General features: G+C 33.3%; 3 protein-coding genes across 4 annotated transcripts; all 3 read left to right on the forward strand.

Annotated features, from left to right (window-relative positions):
* The first annotated feature begins 2,498 nt into the window (after positions 1-2,498).
* LOC104887845 (putative pentatricopeptide repeat-containing protein At3g16890, mitochondrial) lies at positions 2,499-9,853 on the forward strand. Of its 2 annotated transcripts, none has more exons than XM_010672593.3 (5): positions 2,499-5,009; positions 6,939-7,479; positions 8,568-8,812; positions 9,265-9,490; positions 9,578-9,853. In XM_010672593.3, exon 1 carries the CDS (start codon positions 2,786-2,788, stop codon positions 4,895-4,897), a length of 2,112 nt encoding a protein of 703 aa, XP_010670895.2. In that variant the 5' UTR covers positions 2,499-2,785; the 3' UTR covers positions 4,898-5,009; positions 6,939-7,479; positions 8,568-8,812; positions 9,265-9,490; positions 9,578-9,853. The 2 variants fall into 2 exon arrangements, with proteins under 2 accessions (XP_010670895.2, XP_010670896.2); XM_010672594.4 differs by having other exon boundaries at positions 6,939-7,341.
* On the forward strand, positions 7,264-9,705 carry LOC109133544 (uncharacterized). Its single transcript, XM_048640660.1, has 5 exons — positions 7,264-7,333; positions 8,406-8,471; positions 8,568-8,791; positions 9,265-9,490; positions 9,578-9,705. The coding sequence occupies exons 1-5, from the start codon at positions 7,264-7,266 to the stop codon at positions 9,703-9,705; spliced, it is 714 nt and encodes a 237-aa protein (XP_048496617.1).
* Positions 9,854-10,352: 499 nt separating the features above from the next.
* Positions 10,353-16,443, forward strand: LOC104888063 (protein trichome birefringence-like 4). Its single transcript, XM_010672892.4, has 5 exons — positions 10,353-10,984; positions 11,788-11,947; positions 13,976-14,175; positions 14,951-15,109; positions 15,728-16,443. Exons 1-5 carry the CDS (start codon positions 10,428-10,430, stop codon positions 16,035-16,037), a joined length of 1,386 nt encoding a protein of 461 aa, XP_010671194.1. The 5' UTR covers positions 10,353-10,427; the 3' UTR covers positions 16,038-16,443.
* Positions 16,444-16,704: the final 261 nt, after the last annotated feature.

Below are 16,704 nucleotides of genomic sequence, written 5' to 3' on the forward strand. Positions count from 1 at the left end.
TCAATAACCCGTTAGTCATCCTAAGAGTATGTTCTCTTCGGCATAAAACATCTGAACTGAACTAAACTGAACTGGACTGAATTGAGATGAGCTGAACTGAACTGAGTTGAACTGAATTGAATTAAACTGAATTGAATTAGATTGAATGTAATAAATATATAATTAATATTTAAACAATAATAATATGATTATTAAATAATTATTATAATGATAAGTAATAATAATGAATAATTAATAATGAATAATAATAATAGTATTTTTTAATATTTTTAAATGATAGTTATAAATAAATAATATTAATAATCATAAATTATTATTAATAATAATCATAAATTATTATTAATAATAATCATAATTAATGGTAATAATAATAATTAATAATAATTATTTTATATTATTTGTATTAATATACTAATACTTGATGATGATTATATAATAACAATAATATCTAAGAAGTAAATTAATATTACTATTTTAATAATTAGATTTAATAATATAATATTATTTAGTAATAAAAATAATAATTGGGTCGAACCACGCAAATTTGCATCATAACCCATTTTGACGCGATTTGATTGGTTTATGGGCTAAAAAACGTGAGTTTATTTGTGCTTTTGACCTAAACCATATTCCTCCTAATAATAATAGTAATAATAATGAGTAAAGCTATAATAAACAAAATATTATATATAAATAATAATAATAATACTTAATAATAATATAGAAATAAATGATAATAATAATAATAATAATAATAATAATAATAATAATAATAATAATAATAATAAGGGCATGTTCTCTTCAGCATAAAACAATTGAACTGAACTAAACTGATTGGAGCTGAACTGAACTGAACTGCTTGGAGCTGAACTGAACTTAACTGAATTGAATTGAATTGAATTAAATTGAATTGAATTAAATTAAATTAAATTGAATCAAATTGAATGTAATAAATATATAAATAATATTTAAACAATAATAATATGAATATATATTAAATAATAATTATAATGATAAGTAATAATAATAATAATAATAATAATAATAATAATAATAATAATAATAATAATAATAATAATAATAGTATTTTGGATATTTTTAAATGATAGTTATAAATATATAATATTAATAATCATAAATTAATAATAATAATAATTAATGATAATTAATAATTATTATTTTATATTATTTGTATTAATATATTAATACTTGATGATGATATATAATAACAATAATATCTAAGAAGTAAATTAATATTACTATTTTAATAATTAGATTTAATAATATAATAAAATGATTTGGGTAAGAAAAAAACATAGTTGATTTGTCTTAGGTTCGGTCATGTTCAACTTATTCTAACTTATTTCAGAAAAAAATAAAGTAAGATCAGATGAGATTAGATAAGATAAGTTCAGATAAGATCAGATGAGATTAGATAAGATAAGATAAGTTCAGATAAAATAACTTCAGATAAGATAAGATGTTATGTTCAACTTATCTCCACTCATTTCAGAAAAATTATAATAAGATAAGTTCATATAAGGTAAGACAAGATTAGACAAGATAAATTTACATAAATCTCATTTACATAAGTTTTACAAATTTATAACTAAAAATATTAATGAAAAATTATATCTGCAAGTGTGAAAATCCAAATGTTGCAATTAGAAAAAAAAATAGTGGAGGTACATTTTAACGACTAAACTAGCGGAATTGTAGTAAAATATTTTAAACCAAGGAAGTAACATACATTTTAACGACCATCGGTGACAATTGAAATTATGATTCTATATAAGAGAAAACTATTAACTCAAACAGCAACAATAACAACAACAACAACCGTATTACTAATACAATAGCAATAATAATAAGTTTAACTAAATTGAACTGGAACTGTGCGCAAAATGAGCAGGGGTAAGGTGATAAAGTCGTAGGAAAATGACACCTCAAGCACAAGATCAAATCTCGTCTACGTCACTATTGTTAAACCATATTATTTTGTGCTATACTCCCTCCGTTTCCTAAAGATCTTCTTTGTTACTGTTCCTACATATATACTAAGCAGGATCCATTTGTGTGGGATGGGTAAAGTAGGAGAGAGAAATGGATTAAGATAAATAAACAAATATAGAGGGGTTAAAGTAGAAGAGAGAAAAGGAGTAAAATTGAATTAATAATGTAATGATGGACCGTATGATGGGGACATGAGAGGGTAAAAAAGAAGGGGGGGGGGGGAAATTCCAAATAAGGAATAAAGTAAAAGAGGGAATATCTTTTGAAAACACACTTAAACGGAAAGAGAGAAGATATTTAGGAAGCGGAGGGAGTATTAAAGTAAGACGGTAAGAGTTGACATAAAACTAACTGAACTAAATTGAAACTGTACCCAAAAGAACATGACCTTAGTCGACGACTCGACATGTAAATCCAAATAACAATAAAATATTTCCTCCGTTTTTTTTACTTGCAACACTTTCCTAAAAGGAAAATAATAATTACTTGCAATACTTTCTATGTTTGTTTTTCCTTTCTCTCTATCTCTTTCCAATCACATGAGACCCTCTCTTCCTATCCAATTTTTTGTATTGGAGTTGATGAAAAAAAAAAAAGTGTTGCGAGTAAAAAAAAAACGGAGGAAGTAGAAGAAAGCAGGCCTAAACCTCGGCAGGCAACCAAACTCTCGGAGGCTCGAACATTCATTCAAACTTAATACCCAACAAAACAATCTGCCTTTGCTTTGCTGCACTTACTTTCTCAGTGGAGACTGTAGAGTGGACATGAGGAGATGAAAGGCCTCTCAAGTTTAGCTTCTAGGGCTTCTCCTGCTTTCAAAAACCTTACTAAAAATCACCCAAATCAATTTAAATCCTTCAGAAAACAAAACCCTACAATTCTTGTATCAAATACCCAGAAAACTGAAGATCAAAAATTGAGAGGTAGGTCTTCTTTCGATTCTAATTTCAAAAACTGCACCTTTAAACATCCTCCCCTACAAAATTTTCGCCCTAAAACAATTGATTTTGAAACTCTTTCTCAAATTTTGTTGAGAAAAGACTGGCATTTGTTGCTAAATCATGAATTAAAGGCGGGGAGGGTGGTTCCTACCCCTCAAATTGTGGTGAGTATTATTCAAAATCAAGAAAACCCATTAATTTCAATGAGGTTTTACATATGGGTTTTGAATTTCAACCCATTATTTGAGAAAAATCAGCAAATTAGGGGTGTTTTGAGTAATGTATTACATAGAAAAGGTCCAGTTTTGTTATCTGCTGAGTTGGTTGAGGATATTAAGAGTTCCGGGTATCGAATTAGTGAGGATTTTGTATGCATTTTGATTGGTAGTTGGGGTAGATTAGGGTTAGCAAAGTACTGTGTTGAGATATTTGGACAAATTTCATATTTGGGTCTTAGTCCTACTACTAGGTTGTATAATGCTGTACTTGATGCTTTGATAAAGTCGAATTCGCTCGATTTGGCGTATTTGAAATTCCAGCAGATGCCTGCTGATTGTTGTAAACCTGATAGGTTCACTTATAATATCCTTATTCATGGGGTTTGTAAGGCTGGAGTGGTTGATGAAGCACTTCGTTTGGTTAAACAGATGGCAGATTTGGGTTATGCACCGAATGTGTTTACGTATACAATACTAATTGATGGATTTTGTAATGCCAATAGGGTGAATGATGCTTTTGGGGTATTTGAGACAATGAGAGCTAGGAAAGTGGCTCCAAGTGATGCTACGTATAGGTCCTTGGTGCACGGGGTGTTTCGTTGTCTTCGGCCGAATAAGGCATTTGAATTGTTATCTGGATTTGTTGAAAGAGAACCAGTTTTGCCTAAAGTAGCTTGCGATACTGTATTGTACTGCTTGTCGAATGACTCCATGGCCAGGGAGGCAGTTTCCTTTTTGAGAAAATGTAGGGAGAGAGGTTATCTGCCTGATACTTCTGTTTTTAACATTACATTAACTTGTTTAATAAAGAAGCTGAATGCTGAAGAGACCTGTGAAATAGTGAATAGTTTTTTGGAATTAGGCTTAAGTCTATCTTTGCATACTTATCTTACCCTTATTGAAACTTTGTTAAAAGGGGGACTTGATAGAGAAGCAAGTCAATATTTGGTGCAGGTGTTCCAGGCTGGATTACTATCTAATGTTAACTCATACAATATGGTAATTGATTGCTTGATGAAAGCTAGGATGACTGAAGAGGCACTAGATATGTTCTTAGGGATGCAGCAAAGAGGCATTAAACTAAACCTTGCTACTTTTAATACATTAATTGATGGGTGCTTTAAAGCTGGAAAAATAGGCAAAGCTTGTGAACTCTTGGTGATGCTCTTACAGCATGGATTTAAACCAGATATTTTCACTTTTAGTTCAGTAATTGATGGTCTCTGTCGGGTGAATAGGATTGAGGATGCATTTGGTTGTTTTGCTGAAATGAAGGAGTGGGGCGTTATTCCTAACACTGTTACTTACAACATTTTGATTCGTTCTTTGTGCATTGTTGGGGATATTGGTAGGTCTATGGCATTCTTTAGAAAGATGCAATCTGATGGAATTGACCCAGATGTATATTCATTCAATGCTTTGATTCGAAGCTTCTGTAAAATGAATAAGATTGAAGAAGCCTGGAATTTGTTTGTCTCCATGCTTGCATTAGGACTGGTTCCAGACGATGTCACATATGGTGCTCTTATCAAATCAACGTGTGATACTAATAAATCTCAAGATGCAATGGACATTTTCTTGTCAATGGAAGTTAATGGACGTGTTCCAGATTCACGTACATGTAATTTTTTTGTTGATACCCTTGTGAAGTTGGGTCAGATTAAAGAAGCCCAGGATGTTTTGAGTAAATGCAAACAGTGGGGTATAGCAGTGAAGTCCGTGTAAGTATCGGCTTCAAACTTTAAGCACTATTCTGGTATTTGAGCTGCTCCACAGGGTGTTCAGGCACAAAGCTTTCTGTGCTCCCTGTTTCATAGCTGACTTGGCTGCATGAGAGGTATGTAGCTCAACACCATTTTTAGAATGTTATTTCGCTCATTATATTGTGCTGGCAACTTTTTGGTGTATTAAAATTGCCTGTTGATTGCAAAATGTTACTTCATTCAAGTCACTTTCTTTGATTTTCCTCGTTAGAGAACAGCAGTCTATTTCTCCAGATCCCCCATAGGTGACAAGAACCGTCAAAAGAAGAAAAAAAATAGAAGGGTAAAGGATAAGAAACATCTTAGTATTTGATTGTTAGTTCCATTATTAAGCCTTTGCAAATTGCAACCGTATATTTATCTGAGTGCAGACAACCTTTTATGAAGCCCTTCATGCTTATTATATCATTTGATTATATACTTGATCTAAAATCACAGGATATGCTCAAATTTCAGCAAATATGTATACATTTGTCGTTTCTTGTGGCCCCTTGTGGCTTTGGCCCACTTCTCATCCTATGGGTATTAACTCTTAGATTGGGTCTTTTATTAGCTGGGATAGGTTCCCCACTGCCCTTATGCACCTGGGAGAAGAGTTGAAAATAATAGGATTGACATTGTAAGTTATAAATTCAAAATAAAGAAATATTAATTCCCAGCAGCGGCCACATCCTTCTCTAATATATTGGCATGTTTTGTTGGGATCCTTTACCTCAATCTCTCTTGCACAGTTGCACTGTACTGCCTGAAGCATTTCACCTTAGGTTCTTGCTTGGTGTATGTTTACTAAGATATTATTAGAATAACTACTAACAACCATATATCTAGTATTTGGCTGTCATGGCCGCCTAGCAGACTCTTCTGCTTAATAGTATAGTACTCTCTTCGTCCCCTTTTGATTTCCCCATTTTCTTTGGATGTCCACAAAGATTGCTCCATACTTAAATTGACCATTGGGACCTTCACTTCAGTCTCATATTTCCTTTATTTGGTCCCATCATTTTTGTCTTTCATCAACGCTAAAATTACCAAAGCTCAATGGGGTAAACAAATGCGAATTGAGGGAGTAGAATATTAAGAATGCTTTACGCCGTAGTGATACTCCTTGCTTTTAGTGTATATGAAAAGTTCATATTATAAATTCCCTTCTAAATTGAAGAACTTGAGCATGTTTATTCGACTTGTATGCTATTCTTGCTCATAAATTTGATCCAGAGCTTGGTTGAGATATTGCTTACTTTATGCAGAAAAAGTAACTGCTGAATGCAAGAGGCTCCCCTATTGTTGAGTTTTCTGTTCAAAGAACAAAAATGTACTCTGCACTTGAACTGGCCGTTTTTTGGATTATTCACAATACGAAGCTATATATTTAGCATAACTTTTGGTGGCAGGATTCTTAAATCTGATTGTTCATATATATAGGGGAACTTTCTAAACCTCTCAAAAGTATTAATATGAATATTATGTATTAATAAGCCTGACCTTTCTGACATCTCCTTCTGCATCTACAATTTTGACTGATGATTGATTCGTCTACCAATTTTATTTGACTAAATCAAAATCTTTTTTGTGCTTCTTATAGAATATGAAATAGCTGATTAAAAAATCTTTGCAGAAATGCTCTCTTCGTTATCACAGAGTCAAGGGGTTGGGTACATATCAACCCTCCTTACCCTGCCTTGGTTAAGTGTCTTCAGAGGCACTAGGGTCATATTGATCCGAGTACTAAAAGGGAGGAAAATCTCAAAGAAAGAGGAAAAAAAGCAGAGAATTTTTGCGTTAACTTTCTTGTTTGTTAGGCAACATATTCTCTGACCGTAAAAGTAGGAAACTAGAATCACTTATTTCATAAGTAGCATAATACGGTAATGCCCTTGATTATTTTGTTCCATACTCTACTTTTTCCAACCATGGTTTTTGTAGTGAGAATGTATTAAACAAACAAGGCTCTATGTCCTGGTTGTTATCTTAATATTGATATGGAATTATCCTGCTCTGTGCAGATGGCTTTCATGAGTCGATGTTTGAAAAAAAAAATGCTAGCTCCATGAGACAATATCAGGCATGTTTAGGAGGATATGGTCGAGAAGAAGTTGAAGAACATTCTTTATAATCACAATTAACGAAGTGCATATACAACTTTGTATAGCAATCATTGCTTTAGAGATTGAGCCATTGAATTGTCTGAGGAAGATTATTGATCCTCGTGGAATAAAGTGACATTTATGGAGGGAGTATAGCAGGTGAAGATTTTCAAAGTGCCACAAGCTACTACTTCGCTCGTGACAGGAGACACCAGATACGGCTTCGAGGAAGAACTAGATATTAATGGCGTTAAGGAGGGCATTATCAGACATGGCTATTAAGCAGATGGCTTTACAGATGCAATCTGAGACGTGTCCTTAGGTAAGTGGGTTACATGGAGGAACTAAGATCTCACCACTTCCCACTGCAGACATAACACAGATAGAGAATGGAAGCCAGAGTGGCTGTCATTTGTCGTGTTGATATGAATTCATTTAAGTTCACCACAGTATGTGATAGGTAATGTGTTTTATCAAAGAAGAAAACTGATCATGTAACACAGAAGGTTGATGTGAGATAGTTTAGCTAATAAGTCCTGCCCCTCACTGATACAGTGGACGAGGTAATTAGGTAAAAAAAAATGTGTATAATGTGGACTTGAAGGTTTGAATATGGTCTCGACGTCTTGAGTCTTGACGACGACAATGATGATGATAGTGAAGAATGATTAATATGTAATATTAATAATTTATTATCTTATGCAAAGGGATATATTATCTTTGAACTGGGTTCCTGTTTCTTTGGAGAAAGAGTAATTTGCTGCTTCTATTACATTGTTATAGTTGTACTTTCTCATGCTTGTTTCATACTCAAACCCCTCTGGGGTCTCGCCTGCTTTTTTTCTTCATGAGATTATCAATGTATGGTATGACTTGGGTCAATTGTTTCTTATTGGATGTTGCCCAATTAAACTTGGGAAAATCTGTGTGTCATCACCAGAATTTTTACTGCCTGAAATTACTGAAGGTTAGCTTGATCTGAGTTACCTATATTCTAAAGGTAACTTGTCTCAGCAGAAATCAAATCAGAACTTTAGGTTTGAATTCAAAATATGATGCATAAGATCTTAAGTAAAGTTGGTGACTTACACCCCAACTGTTCTCTCATTTTAAGGAGCTATTCCTCTATTGCACCCAATTTTGTTAAGAAAACCAACTCAATACTTCATAGCATAAATTCCTACAGAAGAAAGATATTATGGTTGGTCATTATATTCCAAATTGGTTGGTCTGCATTATATTTTCTCCTAAGAGTAAAAGTGATCTTTCCAGACATTACCAAAAATATACTCCTATATTGTCATGTTTTATAAAAAGAAATAACTTTATGGCTTGTATCCTTCAAAGTTTTGTGAACTTCATATTCTTTGTTAATGGCATCCTCAGTCAGAATTATTCAGTATCTTTTGGTGACTGTGATAATCTGTACTCTAATATTCAGTTTCACCTCAGGTTATAAGATCGTATTAGTATTTATCTAAGTTTTGTCAGGTTTGATTTGGTTGAAGATTGTCTCAGATTTTAACATAAGTTTCTATATTTGTTCAGCTGGAGGAGATTACGATTATGAGCCTCAAATCGGACCTTTAGGCAAACATCCTGATGAAGGCAATGAGGACCATGGTCATGAAGGGTTCAATGAGGATCACGGTCATGAAGGGTTCAATGAGGATCACGGTCATGAAGGGGGTGAGGAAGATCACGGTCATGAAGGGGGTCAGGAAGATGCTGGTGTGAGCGCGGATCCAACTCATATTGTTGATGGAGCCTTGGTTTGCTTCCATGGGAAAAATGTAAGGGAACTTACAGCTTTCTGAGCCAAACCTTCCTACAAGTTCTTCTATAATAGTGATTAAATTCTTCTACTAGTGAGATTAAGTTGAAACATGTAGTCGTCTGTGTTTTTATGGGGGGTGAAACCTCCAATGCTTAAATTCTACACTTGAGAGCATGATGCACATCATGTCGCCAATTACAAATAATTTTCATTACACTTGCATGTTCTTTTGTATGTTCAATTTAGTAGAACATATAGGTATCATAAAAAGAACATGCAAATGATATATTGTACTAAAACAAACCTACAAGTGCAATGGAAAGAACATACAATTGATAGCGTGATATGCATCATCCTCCAAGGTGTAGGATCTAGATTGCAAACCTTGCCTTCAATTCAATGTTGGCTACCAGGGTGGATTTTTCTAGCTCAAGCCGAGTTCTTTAACTCTGTTTTCTCATGTAGCAGATCTACAACCACTGTGATGAATCCTGCAGACTGACAGCACACGGGGAGCTCCATGTACCCCACGATCACGTCGATGAGTTCTGTAGCGGGCCTTGCCTTGAGGAGACGAACCATATGCTAGACTGCATAGATGGGATTATGGGTCACTTTTTGTTCTTTAATAGGGCCACCACTCAGGATGTCAGGGATACAATTCTTGCAGGCTGTGGACATGGTGATAAAAGAGGTAACAACTTGTTATTTCTGCTGCCATTAAGCTGCATCTTTTGTCTCACTTCCTCGCGAGTTGTTAATCTCTGAAGTTTTCATGCAGGTAATTTTGATGTGGGAGAGCACATTGAAGCTGATGAAGGGAGCGGAAGCATCGGATGCAAGGCTACATATTCCCTACTGTCTGGCATTTTTCTTTCAGCCATAGGGCAAAATCTGTTACTATTGTAAAACCATGGTAGTAAGTAATTATTGACTATACTACCTAGGCTTATTCTCTCGCAACTTTTGCTGTGAGATGTGCTGAGTATGCTTGAAACTTTTTCTTTTGACAATTTGTACTAATTTATGATGAAGGGAATTACTCTTTTATTACGTACTGCAATAGTTGTCATGTGTCCCATTTGGATAATAAACAATCTACGGCTAATCGAAGATGGTTTTTTGGACAATCATATCATATACTCTCTCCATCTTAAAATATAGTTCCCATTTCTATTTTGGGAGTCAAATTTTAAAAACTTTAACCAAATATTCTTACTAACGTATACAAAAAAAACATATTCATAAGGGGTCTTGTTAGATTTGTCTCAATGTATAAATTCCTAATATCAACTTTTTATATTTTTTACTAATAAAAAATAGAAGATATCGTAGATTAAAGATACGTCTTGGAGACTGTGCAAAATGAAATAGGAACTATATTGTGGGATGGAGGGAGTATTTTCTTATATCTTGGAGCTTAGTGGTCATTTGGTTGCACATAAGAACTTACACATCTACGAGTTTCGCTTCTTATGAAGTACCAGAGAATTGTTTAATTGATTATTAGTTCATTTTGCTAAGTTTTGGACCCATATTAGAGGATGGGCAACTTCATAAGTCATAACTAATTAACAACCATCATCATTGAACAAAGTCAAACAATTCTGTCTCTCTTTCTCTGCTAAAACATGGCACCACCAACAAACATATCATCAATCTTTCAATACCTTCGATTAACAAAAAATCATTCGATCATCTTAACATCCTTTGTTCTCCTCTTTTCTCTCCTCACTTTACTAAATTTGCCATTAACATCCAACTTTTTTAAGTCAACCCCAACATCAACTTCCAACACCAACTCATCTGCTTATTTCTTCTCAAACACTTCCACCACCATTGCACCTCAAAGTATCATCACTTCTTTTTCGAACAACTCGGCCGCGAAACAGTCCATCTTGATAGCTAGTCCTCCTACAAGAAGCTTAAGCAAGAATAACTCAAGTTTGGTTATTACTAGTCCATTGCCTAGAATATTGCCGAAGAAAAATGGCTCAACTTTGGTTAGGAAGATGAATAACTCATGTGATATTTTTGATGGGAAATGGGTATTCGATGATTTCGATCCATTTTATACATCCGGGTCTTGCCCGTATGTAGATAGCACCTTCAATTGCTTCAACAATGGCCGCTCTGATCTTGGTTACTTGAGATATAGATGGCAGCCTTATGGGTGTGATATTCCAAGGTGACTTTTTGGTTTGTTTATATTGTTTTCTTTGAGGTACAAAGATTAATCTCTTAAAATTAGTTGATTGAAATCCTTTTTCAAGTTCTTGCATACATAACATGCTTAGGTCTCTCTCACCTTCGGAAATCTATTACAAGTTGAACCCAAAAACACTAGTGATACTAGTTGAGTTAATATTAGATGGTTGAAATTGTTCCAGACTCCACATTATTGTTTGAACCTCCTTTTTGCGCATATGGTTTGAACTTTAACTATTTTCGTCTCATGTGGCCCATAATTTAAAAAGTATTGCTCCGTCCGGAGAAATGATAAACATCTAACTGTTAGATATTTGCAAACATCTAATAGGAAATAAAAAATAATAAAAGGCTGAAAAAGTGGTGATGTGGATCCCGGGAAATAGAAGAGGAATAAGACACTATTTATATTTCATGAACACTATTTTTAGTTGCATAAATACTAGTTTTAGTTACACGAACACTAGTTGTAGGAGAACACGATTTATTAGCATCGAAATTTTCGAGATCACTTTTTTGTCTAACTAACAGTTTGCAATTTTCGAGATCACTTTTTTGTTCAATTGACAACTTTTTACCATATACATTGACAGTTTTACTCCTGATAGATGTTTGCAAACATCTAGCAAAAAGTTGTTTATCATTTCTCCTCCGCCAGGGCCTCCTTATGTGCAAGGAGTTGTAAAAATGAGATGACCTTAGTACTTGATATATAGTCTACTTCTAGTCTTCTATAAAATTTCTTTTATGGAAAACAAAAATTATCTTTGTGATTCTGATTAGGTTTGATGGGGAGATTATGATGAAGATGTTAAGAGGGAAAAGATTGGTATTTGTGGGAGATTCACTTAACAGGAATATGTGGCAGTCTTTAATTTGTCTTTTGAAGATGTTTAAAACTTCAGTGATGAAACATGAAAGTGCTCATTCATTTCATTTCAAGGTAATTTAATCACACAAGTATGATTTTCTCTTATGGGTTGACTGGCTCTTGAGTCTCTCTTGTATCATCAATTTTGTTTATCATGCAAGTAATGTAACCATGTTACTCCTTTGATTAGAAAGATTCATCCTTTTAGTCAAATTTTACCTATATTGATTAATATTTTATATTAGTATAAATAAGTAATTATAAAAGGAACATAATGATAAATTTATGTAAGTATACTAAAATCAATCAGTATTTGGTTAGGTGATAAGAACTTTCTTTTTTTTCCTAACCTCCAAGTCATGACACCAAATTCTATTAGAAGCTCTTTATAGGTAGAGACGAATTTCCTTATTCTCTCCCTGTTCTCCAACAAGGTTAGATTAATTCCCTTATTTATTTTATTTTTTGACCGGTGATTCCCTTATTTGCTAAAAGGTTTTTTTGCTAAACGTATATTAAAAAGAAGCCTGATATCTTACCAAGTTACCATATAGAGCTGATCATTTTGGCTCAGCCCGGATTTTGGGCATAATTTTTTGGCCTGCGGTCGGGCCCGATTCGAAATTTGCTTGGCTTTGGCCCGAAAAGCCCGCTAATTTTGACCTAAAATAGTGGGCTTTGGGCACAGAACTTTGGCGCGACCCGACCAATGGACAAATTTTTTGTCGCGGGCTGGCCCATGATCACCTCTAAAAAACATTACATGTGCGTATTGTAATTTAGCAATGAGTTTTTCAGGTTTCCTTATTTGACTTGTGCGATAGGAATAAAGATGGAATGAATTAAGGAGTTGTTCGTTGCCAAAAGGAAAAAATTAAAGAGTTGTTAAATGTCGCCCTATTTTATGATAATGGAACTAGTGTTTAGGCCCGAGCGATGCCTTGGGGTTTTTCTGTGCTACTAAGAGGGATAGTAAAGATTTTTTGTTTATTTAAATAAATGTTGTATGGGAAAAGATGATTTTAGGAGAGATAATGGAGAATAATTGGTGAAACAACATTAATTGTAACATTTTGGTTGAATAAACAAAGGAAAAAACAAATTTCAAGAAGCAAATAAATGATGGGACACGGTTTTTCTAGACAAAATACGAAAAAATGTGGAACTAAATATGAAAATGGGAACTATATTTTGGGACACCCAAAATGGAAATGGGAACTATATTTTGGGACAGATGGAGTATAATTTAGTAGTAGTTAATTTAAATAAGTCATCTCATACTCATTTAAAAATTTATGTCATTCATTATATGGATTTCGAAAGTTCTCTTTTCATACATCATCATTAATTTTCATTAAATAAGCAATAATAGTATAGTGGAGTGATGGTATCTCTTTCTTTCATGGGATTGAATATTCACGTATGCTTTTTTTTTTTACTATATAAGAAAGATGTGGATAGAATGTTATTCATTAAGGGATGGCGACACATAGCACATATACTTTCTAAGGAGCACTTATCAATATATTAGACGTGGATGCAGCCTAGGCCCATATTTAATACAGACTTATGATCAAATTTTGTTTATAGCTAGTATTACTGTAAATATAAGGGTAGTACTGTAGTGGACTAGTGGTCAATACTCTCTTCAAATGGTATCATGCATACATAATTAATTTTAATGAACATGCAAAAAAAAATTTTTTTTAAGGATGCAAGGGATATGTTTAATAACATTAACTAATTACAACACATATTTGTAATTTTGTGGATACATGGATCACTAAGAGACGTTAGATTAGATGGTGATTTTTTGAAACCCCTTACATAAGGTCAGGGGTTCGAGCCCAGGCTTCAGCTTATTTGTTTTTTAAATAATGAGCACTTGACTTTGTTGCATCGACGTTGTTACACACGCCTTTTAATATATATGTATAGATTTCGTTCCACCTCCATTTTAGGCCACGGCGAATTGTTTTTTTACTCCAGTCTGAATCAGAGACGAAACAAATGTTCATATCTGCCTATGCTAGGGTGAAATTTCTTATTGGAAAACAATCGGACAAGCTATGTGTAAATCTGTTGTTTGGAATTGGGCAGGATTTCAATTGCAGTATAATATACATAGGAGCACCATTCCTAGTCCAACGTTGGCAGCTGCCAGCATTAGAAGGCGCAAAGACACCAAGAGAAACTTTGAGGCTTGACACAATCGAAGATCACATCTCCAAATACCATGATGCTGATTTTCTCATTTTTAACACTGGACATTGGTGGAATCACAATAAAGCAAAGAATGGGTATGGAAATTTTCGATCAAAATGTAATGTTATGAGTGCTTAATTTAATCCTTAATCCCAATTTTTTATATACTAATCATGTAAAATAAACAATTGGAAAATTAGGTTAGAGTTGTAGTCTTGTAGATGTCATCTTATTGTCTGGGTACATGGTGATTTTAGGACACTCACAATATATGCACCCCCAAAAAAATATATATAATGTAGATCTGTGTAAAATGGAGGATGATTGATTAATATGCCAAATTAATCAGATTGAGTTGGTTAGGCTGATTTTGCATTTGCCTAGAGTTTAGGTTTCTCATAATAAACATTAGAGTAACATTGTATGTAAAAGGATAGTATGGTCTTTTGCTAGTCGTAGGTCTGTATTGTAAACATTATATATATTGAATGCAATACAGGCCTACGGCTAGTAAAAGACTATACTATCCTTTTACATACAATCTTACTCTAATAATAAATTCGTGTTGATTTTGTGTAAGTTTCTATGAGGCATGTTTTATTTTTTAAAAAACTACTTTTTGAGGGATTAAACCAATTGGTTGAAAAGTGATCTCCAAACTAGATTCACATAACTCAATTTGCTTAATTAGCATGTAGGGCCTGTTCTCTCCGGTTTATTTTCAGTTCAGTTCAGCTGTTTTATGTCGAAGAGAACATGCCCGTAGTGTTTAGTTGTTGAAAGAAGAACGGAAGAGGGAATTTGACACAAAATATATGTGTCTAAGAAATATCCTCTTAGATTTATTTATAAACTTAAGTTGTTTTGCAGGGAGAACTTCTTCCAAGAGGGTGATGTTGTGCATAGAAAAATGGATGTAGGAGAAGCCTACACAAAAGCATTAAACACTTGGGCAAAATGGGTTGATAAATATGTCAACACCAACATAACCCAAGTCTTCTTTCTAGGTTTCTCTGCTATTCATTTCAGGTGAGAATTTCTTTATGAACCATCTTTTAAAACAGTTCTAACCAACAATAATATGCAAAATAGTCAAACTTTGATATTGTCTTCCTAAGTCTCATATGACTAAATGATGTAATTGCAATGTGGAGAGAAAAAATACAAATTTTTGGTTGTAAATGTTATACCATGTAACAAACCAAAATACATCGCTTCTTTTTATATAAAAAAAAATGACATGAAATAAATTACATAGGGTTTTCTTTTTTTGATAATTATATAAGATTAATGTCATTATTTATATAGCCATATCATTATTGTTGGAGTCTATATCAAAAGTTTTTGTGTAATATGTTTACACTCAAGATACACATAAGAAAAAAACAGTCGCAAAAATGTACTTTTTTCTCTCGTTTGTCTTCCCTTTCAAGGGTCATCACCTTCTTTTCCTTACATATTTAACATGTTATAAGTCTTGAGAGAATACTTCTATATTCCGAGATGATATATAGTTGAGATTATCTTAATGAGAAAGAACATAATTGTAACTTTTATTAACAATTTTACCTAAGTTAAAACTTAGTCATCCTAATTTTTGAAGTGGATAATTTAATTACTTCTTTTTTTCAAAATTAATTGGGGCAGAGGAGGGCAATGGAATTCAGGTGGAAGTTGTCATGGGGAAACAGAACCAATAACGGATGAAAAATACCTAAAGCCATACCCATGGATGATGAGAAGTCTTGAATCAATTATCTCAAAGATGAAGACACCAGTAATGTACCTTAATATTACCAAAATGACGGATTATAGAAAAGATGCACACCCATCTATATATCGAAAGTTCAAGAAGAAGAAACACAAGGAGCGAACTCAAGATTGTAGTCATTGGTGTCTTCCTGGAATTCCAGACTCTTGGAACCAACTTATGTATACTTCGCTTCTCTCTTCTTGAAAGCTTAATAGAACTTGCTAATTTTTCAGGTAAAGTAGTTATTTTTTCATTCTTAGGACAATAAAGATTTATATTGGTGATAAAATTAAAGCTTAGTAAATTTTTTACTTATTTTGGGTATCTTGGATAGGAGAATATTTATAGTACACCTGGGTGTGTATCATGCTCATGGTACACCCAAGACTATTTTCTCCAAATGAGCAAAATGAGTGAATGAGCAAATGAGCAAAATGAGTGAATGAGCAAATGAGCAAAATGAACAAATGAGCAAATGAGCAAACATTTCTATTCATTTAAGAAAATGAGCAAACACTTTTATTACAAAATGAGCAAAATGAGCAAATGAGTAAATGAGCGAAATGTCCATATAAGCAAATTTGGTGTCAAATGAGCACCTGAAGTTCTAATTTATTACAAAAATACCCCTAGGTGTACCATGCTCATGGTACACCCGGGTGTACTATGAGTGAACTCCATGGATAGCTAACGCACATAATGTAATTCTTGTATTATAATTTGACAATTGATATATCTAGAATTTCTTTTTTTTTCATTTTGTGATTTTGCTTCTTTCTATTTCTCACAAGGACGGTTAACCTTAGGCTATTAGTTGAAATCTGACGTTTCATTTTGTATCCGATTTTGTTTATCCTTATCATTAAACAGT

The sequence above is a fragment of the Beta vulgaris genome, chromosome 3 (assembly GCF_026745355.1).
Source record: "Beta vulgaris subsp. vulgaris cultivar EL10 chromosome 3, EL10.2, whole genome shotgun sequence".
In the NCBI taxonomy this organism is placed as follows: Eukaryota; Viridiplantae; Streptophyta; class Magnoliopsida; order Caryophyllales; family Amaranthaceae; genus Beta; species Beta vulgaris.

Excerpts from the sequence above, each read along its gene's own strand:
- LOC104888063 (XM_010672892.4), top strand. The coding sequence starts at position 10,428 with ATGGCACCACCAACAAACATATCATCAATCTTTCAATACCTTCGATTA. Across the intron at positions 10,985-11,787 it reads TATGGGTGTGATATTCCAAG|GTTTGATGGGGAGATTATGA; the intron begins GTGACTTTTTGG and ends GATTCTGATTAG. Across the intron at positions 15,110-15,727 it reads TTCTCTGCTATTCATTTCAG|AGGAGGGCAATGGAATTCAG; the intron begins GTGAGAATTTCT and ends TAATTGGGGCAG.
- LOC109133544 (XM_048640660.1), top strand. The coding sequence starts at position 7,264 with ATGGCGTTAAGGAGGGCATTATCAGACATGGCTATTAAGCAGATGGCT. Across the intron at positions 8,472-8,567 it reads AATATTCAGTTTCACCTCAG|CTGGAGGAGATTACGATTAT; the intron begins GTTATAAGATCG and ends ATATTTGTTCAG. Across the intron at positions 8,792-9,264 it reads ATATTGTTGATGGAGCCTTG|ATCTACAACCACTGTGATGA; the intron begins GTTTGCTTCCAT and ends CTCATGTAGCAG.
- LOC104887845 (XM_010672593.3), top strand. The coding sequence starts at position 2,786 with ATGAAAGGCCTCTCAAGTTTAGCTTCTAGGGCTTCTCCTGCTTTCAAA.